Source organism: Parasteatoda tepidariorum, chromosome 11 (genome assembly GCF_982258835.1).
Source record: "Parasteatoda tepidariorum strain Cologne lab strain chromosome 11, Ptep-v5.0, whole genome shotgun sequence".
Classification (NCBI taxonomy): Eukaryota; Metazoa; Arthropoda; class Arachnida; order Araneae; family Theridiidae; genus Parasteatoda; species Parasteatoda tepidariorum.
Window position 1 is genome coordinate 57,699,703 of NC_141765.1, and position 13,512 is coordinate 57,713,214.

At 27.3% G+C, this 13,512-nt stretch overlaps 1 protein-coding gene across 1 annotated transcript in view; it reads right to left on the bottom strand.

Annotated features, from left to right (window-relative positions):
• Window positions 1–13,512, bottom strand: part of LOC107445946 (uncharacterized) — a 221,001-nt gene that overhangs the window by 47,451 nt on the left and 160,038 nt on the right. The window contains exons 4-6 of the mRNA XM_016060463.3: window positions 13,249–13,329; window positions 6,030–6,200; window positions 2,780–2,901 (exon numbers count right to left, since the gene is read on the bottom strand). Coding sequence (XP_015915949.1) covers window positions 2,780–2,901; window positions 6,030–6,200; window positions 13,249–13,329 — 374 coding nt within the window. The remainder of the gene's footprint in view (window positions 1–2,779; window positions 2,902–6,029; window positions 6,201–13,248; window positions 13,330–13,512) is intronic.

Here is a 13,512-nt window from a genome sequence, read left to right on the forward strand (position 1 = left end):
AGATTATAAAGAGTACTAGTTAAATGTTTCTTGTCATTTTTTTATTGTGAGATTAAAATAATTTTGAGACCATTCACTAAACTTTTCGATACACTTCATAATTTCCACTTCTATCCCACTATAACTTTACTAGTTAAATCGATACAAGGTTGTAAATGGACCTGACCCGGTCACTGACAATAAGGTAGAATAGATAGTGCTCAAAAATGTTCTTTTTTTCTTGGGATTAGCTCATTTGCAAAAAGAGGGTGCAAAGTTGAAGCATTTTATAAGATATGACTTTTAATCTTCTGAAATTTATTTTTCAAGAATAAAGGAAAGCTTTTTTTCGTTTGTAATCTATACTTTATATCGTTCATATTATAATAGAGAAGAATAGTTCACACGTATGCAACTATTAATTCAATATAAGTGTAGCACTAAAACAAGTATTACCTCAGCTTAACCTCTGCACATACTGAAGAAAGTATTGGAATTAGTTTCCCCATCTTGTAAAACTTCCGAGGTAATATGAATACAATGTCATAGATTACACTCGATTTACTACGGAAATCTGCACTTACATATTTGCATTTTAATGTTAAAAATACAGTTTTCTTTTTCTAAAAAAAAAAGTCCCAAGGAACATAGAAAAATCTCAACTTAAAAAAAATAGCTTCAATTTTCGATAGAAATTAAGTGCTTTGTAATTAATTTTTTGATTTTAAATATAACCATTCCAAATTTATTTAAGGATGTCATAGTTTATTAAAAATGGCGTGTTTACAGTGCTTTACTCTCAATATAATGATTAGGAATGTTTTATTGTTAAGAATCAAACACATTAAACAAACAGTTAAATAAGGAAACCCAATTCTTTGTAAATATGTCTGATGAATCTTATAAGTATAATGCCAAAATTAGACTGAACTAGTGATAAATCAAATGTTGTTATTTGTTTTTATAATAACACGTAATCTATATTTATCAGTTTGTCAGATTTGTAAAGCTAAAACATTGATTCAGCTACATACTATAAAAAAAGAAGTATTGAGAGTAAAGTATTTTCTGTCTGAAAAGATAAATAGTTTGCTATGTAAACACTTTTCTTTATTTAATACGCAAACGGGACAGACTTTTGTCTACAACTCTAAATATATATTTTATCTTCAAAAAAACCGAGATTTTTATTCCAATGAATATCTATGTTATTATTCGATTATTTTGTTGCTCATACGGTTTGCTACATTTGACGCCTTTAAAAGTTAGAAAAAAAATACGGGTTTCAACAATAAAACGTTATTCCTATCGATGGCTTGTTTAGTTTGTTATTAAAATTTAATTGCAATGTTTGTTTATTTTTTTCATCAACCTTGCGCTAGTGAAATTAGCATGGCACTTACGGTCTTCCCTCTGTATTTAAGAAAATTGTTGTTAAACAACCAGATTCCCTTATAATTTATTCGAGTTAACACTAGCAAATGAGACCATTTACTCCATATATATATATATATATATATATATATATATATATATATATATATATTGAGAGAGAGAGGGAGAGATTAATTTGTAACTTAAACAGTTGTATGGAATTTTAGCAGTTTTTGTGTCTTTGATAGCTAATATGTGATTACAAATTTCTTTCACTCTCTGAAATGTATAAGCCTAAGTGTTAAATGGTACAGTCATTGAGTAAAATCTTTCTTTCTGAAAGAAATATTTATGTCTTAATATATAAATCTTATTTTTTAAATTTAACAATGTTTTAGCCATTATAACAAATCAAAACAATTTTTTTTACATTTAATCTATTAGTTGGGAATTCATTTTTAAATTGTTGGCAAGGTACACTATTTTTATTTTTTTTCCTATTTTAATTATCATTTTGCCATTAGTTAAAAGAAAATTGCGAACAACTTGGCAGCCATGTACAAAAAATGGTATATTTTAAGAGTCCACGAAAAAGAAAATATTGTTTGCATCCTACTTTCCATTGCAATCCAAGCAAAACATTCCTTTTAAGGGAAAGGACAATTTTTTTCATTAACTCTACACATCACTCAAAAGGCAGCAATATCTTAAGAGATTAAAAGGAATACTCAGTATTCACTTAACCATTAATTTCCACTTACAAAACTGTATCAATCTAAATCAAATTAGATTACGTCTTTCAACAATGGGAATTAAAAAATTTATGATAAAAATGTCTAAATAAAACATCCATATTTAAAGTCTTATAGTATTAAAATACTATGCATAATTTATCTTTTTCAATCATTTACCATATGACATTACGCAAGCTAGAATATGAAGAACATATTCTTAAGGAAATAATTGAATGCTGAGAGTTTTCAAGTGACTGAGATATTCTTGCAGAGCCTGCGGTTAAGTTTTACGACTTCCTGAATTTAAGTACCGACGTTTAAACCCTTCTTTTCCGTGAATGGTTGTATATAAAACGTGATACATGACGACCGCTATAATACTTTGATACTAAAAAAAAATACAATAAGGCTCTGGTACAAGGGCATCCCCCGCTTTATTATCGAAACATTTTTCTGAATAAAAAATGAACTGAATTAAAATTTGGAAAATATAATGCCAAGTACACGGTTTAAGATGAGATTCATCAAAAGTTAAGCTATAAAAGTAAATAGCATCTTGAAAGGGATGAGTTTTAGGTCAACCCAAACTCACGACACAATTATTTAATAATCTTAAAAATGTGTGAAAGGGACGTAAAAGAAAAAGTAGAAAAAGTACTTTCAGTCGCTAATAAAATTAAAGAAGCACTTACGAAACATCTGTAGTAATTTTCATCTCCATGTGGAACAGCGTAACTTTTTCTTGGTTTCATTTTACCCACTAAATAATGTGCAGAACCTTCTTTCCAAGTTGCAAGGCAAGTTAATTCCTCTTCTGTAAAAAGAAAAATTCCATCATGTCTTTTGATAGATTGAACTAACGCGGCGAAGGATTTCGAACGGGTGAACAAGCCCGTGAATTAGCAATACATGATTTTTCAATCATTGCTGCTATTCTGTTGAAATGTGCTTACCACTCTTTTCAATTTGTTTCGGCTGTTCGAAACAAATACGACTTTCGTGGGCAAATATGCAAATGATATTTTCCGTTGGAAGACACTTTTGAATAAGTTAAAGATATGTTAGGCGTATGTTTATTTCCCAAGAAATGATTAAATTTATGAATTAAATTATTTAATGGTAAGTTAATTTAGTTTGTAAACATGATTAGAAGTTAATTTCCTAGGGCTGAATTCTTCTCTTTCATGCCTCAATAATTTTATTACGGTACGGAATTATTATAATCTAAATATATAAAATAAATATATAATTGTTACTTTATTTCAGCTATCAACTCACCTATTTTTAGATTTATAGTGAAGCAAATGAGCGTTTTGCTTACTTAAATCATTATTTTTAAGAATTAATAATATTCAGAAATTTTGGAAATATTTTCAAATAATATAAATTCTTCTTTTTTGAGATTCATAATATATCAACTGAGTATTTTGTTAGTATAAATCGATATTTTTACCAATTAATAATATCACAAGACATAAAAATTTAGTTTTCACTGAATTATTAGTTATTTTGCATGCTAGTTGCTAATAAACTAAAAGCCTGCGTATTCAAGTTTTGTTTGCATTTAAATACTACAATTTTAAATACTACAATTTTTTGAAGCATAAAGATGTGAAAAATTCGATTTACACTGTAAGAAAATTCCGGATAAAATTATGGTAAAACGTACCGGCACTGAGGCTGATGATAATTTTTAACGCAAAATTTATTACTATCAGAATATGTTATGGAACAAAAAAATTTATCTATCGTATATTTTACAGTAATAATTTCCGTAAAACCATTTAATCACTTTAAAAATTACGGTATAATATTTTACTGTAAAAATGTACTTTGCGGCAAAATGTACGGTAAATGGTACGGTAAAAATGTACTTATGGTAAAAATGGTACGGTAAAAATGTACTTATGATGTACACAAATACCGTATTTTGATTCAAATTTTTACAGTGTTTTATGACTAACTATTTATTTTAACATAAAATTTTATAGACCTTAAGAACTTTACTTACTTAAGATGACTATATTTTGTTGAAACTTGTTAACACAATTTTCAATTTATTTTTGTTGTTTGAAACAAACGCAAATTTCGTGAGTGAAAATGCAGATGATATAGGAAAATAATTTTGAATAAGTTAAATAAAAACAAGACGTATAATTTCTACCCAGGAAATAATTGAATTTACGAATTAAACTATTTTGTAAACATGGTTTACTAAGTAAACATGATTAGAAAATAATTTCCTGAAGCTAAATCTTATGCATTCATGGTTAAATAATTTTATTTCATGTGATTAAGTGAACGGTTGAATTTCATAATTATACCCAGTAAAAGCAAGTGATCAGGCCGAGAGTTGATTGCTGAAGGCAGGTGTGGAAAAGTCATATAAATAGGGAGCCTTTTCTGATTAAACTTCGATCCCCTGTTGGGTTTTCTGATATGTGGCACCCACCATAGTTTATATTATTGGTCAAAATATGGTTGACAATTATATTTTCAGGGACATATAAAATTCCCCAGGCTTCGGTCTCTTTTGCCGCGTAAATCACATGACAATCACGCTTAATCAGTTGCTTTCATGACTCAACTCATCTTTGCTTACTAACTGCAACAGCATTAATTGCTCAGCGGAGAGAAGTATTCCGTATTTTAACACTCGTCAGTTATGTTATTTATTAATTTAATCTACCAAATCTCATATTATCCAAATCTTAATGTAGTAGGTATGTAAATTAAACATGTATATTTCTTAATTTCTATATTTTCTCCAACAGTCTCGCAATTATTATTCGTTAAGTATTTACAGCAAAAGAGATTTCAAGTTTTAAGTAATGAGGAATTATATTTTTTCTGAGGAATTATATTGCAAAATTTCTACATGAATAGAAGGATATTTTAATCTGCATTTTCTTTCAAAAGTTAAAGTTTAAATGCTCTTATTGATGAAAGTTATTGTTCAAGTATAAACTGCGTTTGTAATTGCTTTACGCGTTCGATACACTGTTTTATGCATAATATCACCATTTAATCGTTGATTAATAATAGTGCATTAAGTTTATATTTGCTATTAATTAATAACAGAATATGAATATGGTATGTCATCAACTTATATCGAAAGTATTTTATGCATATTAACGACGCTACTTCTATCTTTTATTGTTATATTTAGGAATTTTTAAGCATCTCAGACTCTCTACCTAAGTCTTAAGCATTTTATAATGTTGTATATATACTATTTTCGTATACATAATATAATTCTAGAGAAAAATATTTTATCTTAATTTTTCAGTAAAATTTTTCAGCTCAATACAAAAGCATTTTATTCTTAAGAAATCTGAGCATTGAAAATTAATTTCTTCAAGATAATTTGTTAAGTTTTGAAACTGCATATTACACTAATCTGAAATACATTTCAATGTTACATGCATTACAAAATTTAACATATTTAATGAAAAAAAGCTATTAATCTTTTCAAACAAAGAATAAGAATATTGAAGTAATTTACATAAAATATCCTTAGCTTTTAAAAAAGAAAACAAACAAGTATGATAATTGCTTCGAAATTTCTAAATTTCGGAATAAACTACGGTATCAAGAACCGCCAATTTGAGTGCATCATCCGTAAAATATACTTCACCGTAATTTTTACAGTAATATTTATATAATTAATGTTATTCAGTGATTTTACGGTAATTGTTGCTGCAAAAATTACGGTAGGTCACAGGTTTTGCTCCGTAAGCTATTGCGGTAAAAATGGACTCCACCGATAATGTATTCAAAGTGCCGATAATTTATACCGGAATTTGATCCGGAATTTTTTACAGCGTACTTCTGATAAATTATTGTTCATAATATAGTTCATAATTAAAAACTGAAGCATTATTTCACGGAATTAATATAGTTTTTAACAATAAATAAAGAAGCATAAAATGCTTAGCTTACCACTACTCTCTGTTCCAATAACATCAGCACAAGCCTGAAATCTGAACAGTAACTGAGAGTCATCAGTGCAGGTGTCAATTGTTGATGGAGGATGCCGGCACTCTCCTTGACCACGGCTATAATTGAAGGTGAAGGGTCCTTTGAAAGGGCACGACACAGGAGAGGAACGCACTGCAATAATTGATATTGAGTTATAAGAGCTCAAGAGAACATATTCGTATTATAGATCAGAGAATATCTTAGAAATTGATTGCGAATGCAGAACTTTTTAAAGTAGCAAATAAATTTTAGAAAACTTGCTTAAATTTGCTGCAGCTCTTAATAGAGATAATTGAATCATAATATCGCACTGCTTAAATTCGATTACGCAATACTATATTTCAATTTAAATAAAGTTATTGTTTATGATTCAACAATGAAACAATGATTCCACTTCAGTTCAATTTAATACTTTATTAAGATTGGAGAAAATGTGCGCTTCATTGTTGTTCATGGTACCGATGTTATGGTTTAACGTTAATCTGTCTTTGCTGGGAGTGTAATAGCACAGAATTTTAAATTTAGGCGTATTTGCTAATATGTCTAGTTTTTCATCTGTAATCTTTATATTATTTCTCAGTTTCTCATATTCGTAATAATAATATTATATTCGTATATTATTTTAGCTGTAATAATTTTCTTATGATTACATTTATATTAATTACTATAAACTCTTCTGGTATTATAAAATGAAGTATTGTTACTGTTTAAAAAATAAAATTTATATCTTCTTTATGTCTGCAAACAGTTCATAGTAAAAAATTCAGTGACACTTTTCAGTGACATATTTGTAATATTAACTAAAAAAAATTATATTAGTTTTAAATCATATATTAGATAATAATATGATGGATAATTGTTTTAGGTGCCCTCTTTATCTTATTTAACAGTTTGTTTTACTTTTATCTTTAATATTAATCTCATCTTTCAAATTATTTTTTTAGCTGTAATCCTTTTCTTGAAAATACTTTCAAATTTATTAGTATATATTTATCTGGAAATAAAAAAATAAAGCGTTATTCCTTAAAACTTACAAATCTGTCTATCTTTTATTATTCGAAACATATATCTTTCTGTCTGGAAACAGTTCACAATTTAAAATTTTTTATCCTTAGGCTATTCAGTGATATATTTGTAATATTAACTAAAGAAAGGTAGTCACAATTTTTAAATTTATGACTATTCACTAATACTCTTAAATATTTTTAACAATTTGCATAAATGTTGATTCTTTTTTTTTTCATAATGTTTTGAAAAATAAGGCAATAAAGTCCATTTAGCATATGTGTAGTTCATTTTACAAAAACCTACGCCCACTCTAATGTTTTATTGGATATATTTTTTATCATAGCGCGAAAAAATCTAATTTATTTTTGTGTTTTTTTTAATAGATGCAAAAATAGTCAGGATAGTTTGCATTTCTTTGGAAAAGATTGATAAAAAATAAATACTTTTTTGATTTATACTTTTTTAAAGCTTTTTTTCCGTTTGTGAAATCCTATTGTATTTTTTTAAAATCACAAATAAAATGTATAGGAAAAAAGAGTCTAATTTGATTTAGTTAAAATGTTGTTTGGTTTAAATAAAAAAAAATCTGTAACATCAAATTCCATTTGTGATAGACATATTGTAAGAGGATTTTATTTCTTATTTAAGACATAGTATTAAAAGCTTGAAAATTATAATTGCAACATGTAAAAAACCTGTTAAAAGTGTAACTAGAAATTAATTAATAATTATAAACTTGATTTTGAATTCATATTAATTAAAACAATAAAATATTTGAATTTCAGATATTGCCAGTTCTAAATAGCACTAAAACAAATGGTTATATGCACAGTTGTGAAAATATAAGAAGGAAAAAATATTTATACTGTTAAATATATAGTATATGACATTCATTCATAGGTTTATTTTGTTTTATTAAGTTATACGGAATTTTACGGTATGTCATACGGAAAAAAAATTCTGGAAAAATTATCGTACATTACAGAGATTTCTGGTTAAAAAATAAATAATTGTAGTAATAAAACTAAGTACTAGGGTATTTAAACAATTGATATGGCAATGCTTTTCGTTCATATGATAACAGTTTTCCGGAAATTCTGGCTTTTAAAATTATAGTTCTTATTACCATATATTTAGTAAAAACTGCAAAACTGACTGAACTTAACATACTGTAACAGCTTTGTTACTTAAGAGCTTTACCGAATAAATGGTTGTTAGGCCATGCTCTGAGTTATCATGATAAAAGTATCAAATTCGAACAGATATTATAAAATAATATTTTAGTGTTATTTTCACAAAAATCTTTAGCAAAACGTCTCGATTAAAATTTCCGCACTTTTTCGTGTTTCCATGGAACCACAACCACAGTATACCACATTCTAGAAGCCTTGATCATACTTTTTTTTCCTTAGGGTGAAAAGTTTAACAAATTACATTTAATTTTATTAAAAAATAAATAAAAAAATACCTGAGAAATGATGCAAACTACCATTAATAAGATTGTTTAGGAAAATATATTACTATTAAATATCTTCAAAGTATCCCCCCTCTTTATTGATACAGAAAGTCAAGTGTTTGTGGAATAATTTCAGTACTCTGTGAAGAGCAATAGAGAACTTGGTCAAAAAATAGTCCATATTTTACAGCACAATGGATTGGAATAGATGAAATACGGAACTCATTCTGTAGATGCAATGGAATGTGAGAAATTGACTTTCCGACATTCCCGGTTCATTTTTGCACCTTGTGCTAGCAAAGGCCCTATAAGAAAGTCCCTTTTTTATTTTTGAAGTTTCACTAGATTGAGAAGAACGTCACAGCTAAAAAAAATGTCATTTTGGTGCAATTTACATTTGAGTCTGGTAGCATATTACGCATGGTTGGAAAACTCTCGGAAAAAAGGTTTTAATAGCAATATAATTAATTGTTATTTTACCATATTCAACCACAACAGTCCCTAAAAAAAGATGATATTCAAACAGTTAGCTGTACGGAAATTTTTTTATTGATTGTGTTTACCTAGTACGTTTTTTACCTAATAAGGTTTAACAACCAGAATTGTATCCGCGCCAACAAGGCCCACCTTGTGAAGCCAAATTGTGTAAGAGTCAATGTCATGAATCATGTCATGTTCGGAGTCAATGTCATGAATCATGTCATGTTCGGTCAACGTCATGAACGACTAAGCAGGGGTTCAACTCCCTGAATGGATTATATAATATTTCTTATATTCCTTCAATACATTAAAAGTTTCCAGTGTCCTGAACTCTTATATAGGTGACCCTGAAGAATTAGATTATTTAGCTATCATTCTTGCATAAATGACGCAACCCCCACAGAGCTCCAATGTCCTTTTATGGCTTAGAAACTATGCTAGTTGTAAATGGTTAACAAACTGCATAGTTCTGTATTTGCAAATTTTTAACGGTACCTGTTGCAAACGGTTTCAAACCCGTAACGACGAAGCAGTGTTCCAAACCATACTCTTTATGGTTTATCGGACAAACCGCTGGTTATTTCACCTGGTGTTATTATTTCTGCTGGTTATTTCACCTTTATGTTCAATGAAACTAAGCATGGAAAACTTTTCTGAACAAGTGGATGTGACTTTTTTTTAAAAAAAAATCAAGCATTGAAACAACCAAAGTATGATGAAAAAATATGTGGAATTAAACCTTTAGCCAGTGAGAGGAAGGACAAAACTTTTCATTAATAAGAAACTTTGAGAAAGATATGTTGTTTTCTTGTTTCTCTTAGGCTTCATTAAGCTTTTCTCTTAAGTTCCAGGTTATTATAGGCACTTATTTGAAAAACATGCTTTTTCTACGGTTTAACTTCTTACATATTGACAGATAAAGTAGATTGAATTTTATCTTAAATGAATTCGTAATGACCATAACTATTCAAAATCAGTAGACATCTCATGGAAAATACTTACATAATTATGGTGATAGTTCACAATTTAATACTGATTAAATTGTTACTACAACTTTCGAAAAGTTTGATAATGTATATTTATCTTTTTTCTTCGGTATTTTTTTTAAACCTAGTTGTCTTAAGGGTTTCAGACAAAATTTTTGAAATTTCTTTTAAATGTATACATTTAAATATATATACAACACAATTATTAAAATCGAAAATCAAAACAACCCAATATATATACTAATAATATTAGGTGTTTTGACTCTAAACTCTGAATTTATTTTGCCTTTTTAAGCATTTTTGTTTTCACATTAGTGGAAGATAAAAAATTAAAACATTAGAATTCCATATTTCTGATTTATTATTTTTCAAATTTATATTTCAAGCAAGCAGGGATCGTGAAATTGCATTCATGTTTAAAATTTATTACGTAAAAATTAGTTTTAGTATTTATATAAAAATAAATAAAAATTAGAATGCCAGAAAGTTGTTTTAAAAAATGGGGAGACAAGTACATTTTTGCAAGCGCTATTGTATGTCTATGTACCCTTACTTTCTGACTGACAACGAATATCTAATAATCCGAGATGCATAAACCAGGAAAAATTATTATAACACTAAAATTACATTTCATCGATATATTATTTTTTAAATTTGCATTTCAATCAATATTGAATCGTAAAATTACTTTCATATTACGTAAATATTAGATTATAAAAAAATCAGAATGCCAGTTGTTTAAAATAAACGGAAGAAAAAGTACAATTTTGCGGGCTGGTATTATAGATCTATGTACACTTACTTCCTGGCTGACAATGAGTAACTAATATTCCGAGGTGACAAAACAGGGAAATATTATAGCATTTTTAATTTATATTTCAATCAAAACTGTATCTTAAAATTACATTAATATTTGAAATTTATTACGAATTTAGTTTAGAATTGGTTTCAGTATTTTCTTAAAAAGAAAAAGAAAAAAAAACGAAATGTCAGTTGTTTTAAAAGAAATGGAGGAAAATATTTTTTTGCAACTGGTATTGTAGATCTATGTACACTTACTTTCTGACTGACAATGAATAACTAATATTCCGAGGTGCCAAAACAGGGAATAACTTGAAAATACATTATAAAACGGTACCACTGACATACATTTTCTTAAAGCCGTCGTAATGGAAGTTTCACGTGCAAAGTTATCATTACCATCGACCGCAACATTATTTCGATTTTTCTTCACGTAATTTCCCATGAGATGAAAGATATTTTCTCTTTATCATAAGTTTTGCCACTATGTCTAAGCAAACGCTCTTTTATGTCTTTTAACACTCACAAACCATGCTTCTTTAGACATTTCTGCTTAGTACATAATTATGCATTCGTGTTTGAAACTTTCACCATCAAAAAGGTCCACAAACTACAAGCTATCAAATATTTTTATTTTGTTTAAGGTATATTATTGCATACTTCTTTTTTTTATTATGAATAGGAGACACTTTCTTTTAACGGTAATGTTACCCACTGGTGAAATAACACTTACCTTTTTTGGAATTGGCGGGAGGCATGCGTTTAAAAAAATAAGAAAAAAATGAGGAATCCCCTGATGGCTGCTCTAAATCTCTTGTAAAGTAAGTGGGGGATAGTTTTATTTTTATAATTTTTTGTTTCAATTTCTTCATGGAATATGCTTATTTAAAAGGTTGATTTATTTAAATATGGTTTTATGGTATTAGGTTAATAAATTTGAAACAGCACAGATAACTGCAAAGGAAGAAAGCATTGTTAAGAAGATGTTTTGGACTATTTTTTAACAATTAAAAATATGCATTATAAAAAAGGATGCAAAAAAAGCAGTTAAACAGTTACGTTTAATTTCTTTGGGCATTACAATAATTATAATGATATTAATTTTTTATGGAGTGGTATAGATTAATACTAATAATATTGATTCAGTTTTAATTTATATAAAATTGATTTTTTAGTCGCTTAATAAATTGCAAATTATAAAAATTGTTACATTGTCTGTTTCAAAAAATAAAAATAATAAACAGTAACGTTTTATTCCCTTGGGGATAAGAATAATTATAAGGATATAAATTTTTTATGGATTAGCATATGATTAAAATAAAAATTATATTAATTTAATTTTAATTAATCGAACATAATTTTTATATTGAAGCTTAAATTTCAAATTTTGCCATATTGTTTGTATTTGTGAAAATTTGCTACACTAAGAAATTGCATTTACATAAAAAAACATTTACATTAACTAATTATATTAATTACTTAATTGATTTTTAATTTCAATTTAAATCAATATTTTTTAAAGTCTGCATTAAAAATTTAATTGCTATTGAAAAATTATGTGACTTTAATCTGAATGTTTTCTGCTGATGAAATTCCTTGAAAAGGCAACAGCATTATTTAAAATATAATTTTTTTACAAATTGACTATTATACTTAACAACGTGTACATAATTTTTGTGGATTTTTTTTTTCGTTGCGTGGTCACAACTTTGCCCTACATTTCATTTTCCCATAGTAAAAAAAAAGTGCATAAATTATCTAAGCAATATTCCATTTTCGAGTTAATTGAAAATTAAAAATTGAAAAATCTCTTTCTTCTAGTGAAAATTACCTTGAAAAAAGGGTTTAACTTATCCTACCTGACAGGGTTTTATGAGAAAAAATATTCAGACTTATTTTAATGTGGTTTGGTTTGAAACATGCACAATAATGTAAAAATTAAACTTATGTATTTTATTTATTATGTGAACAAAACGTTACATATTAATTCTGTATTTGAAAAAAAATGCAATTTCATTCCATTTAATACAGGCGTAATTAATTTATTAAATAAAAATATTTACAAAAAATTCTTTTAATAAAGACATATAAATAAATGATGAGAAACAGCCATTTTCCCTCAGTTTTGTTTCTGTTAATACTTTTTATTATGAAATCAGTGATCGTATGAGTTTCCAAGAGAACTATTTCTTTATTATTTAATAATTATTACTAATGAACATGCAATGAACAAATTTTATAAAAATCTTAATAAATAGTAACTTTATATATCTATAGCGAATATTCAGTCATGTCTAAATATATGGAGTAGGGTATGGTTAAATAACATTTTTATTTTGCTTGTCATACTTGAGAGTATTTCAGGCGTCTATTGTACGAAGTTTGAGCATTAGTTATTACAATGAATACTGTATTTGCTACTAAAATTAAAACAAAAGTGTTTCCTTACCTTTAAACATTGTGTGCAAATGGTTGTCTACAGTTAAACTACTACAGGCTTCCTCCAACGTCCTATGTTCATCACAGTAAGCTATAAAATGGTTTAATTATTTTTACTCATCAGCATTTTTACATAAAGTACAAAAAACTGACCAGTGGCAGCACATAGTTTTCTGCACCATGATTTTAAAAACATGTAACAAAAAATTTTACAATTACACTAAATATTTAATTAATAAAAGGCATGATTATTTTGAAGAAAGCTTTTTAAACT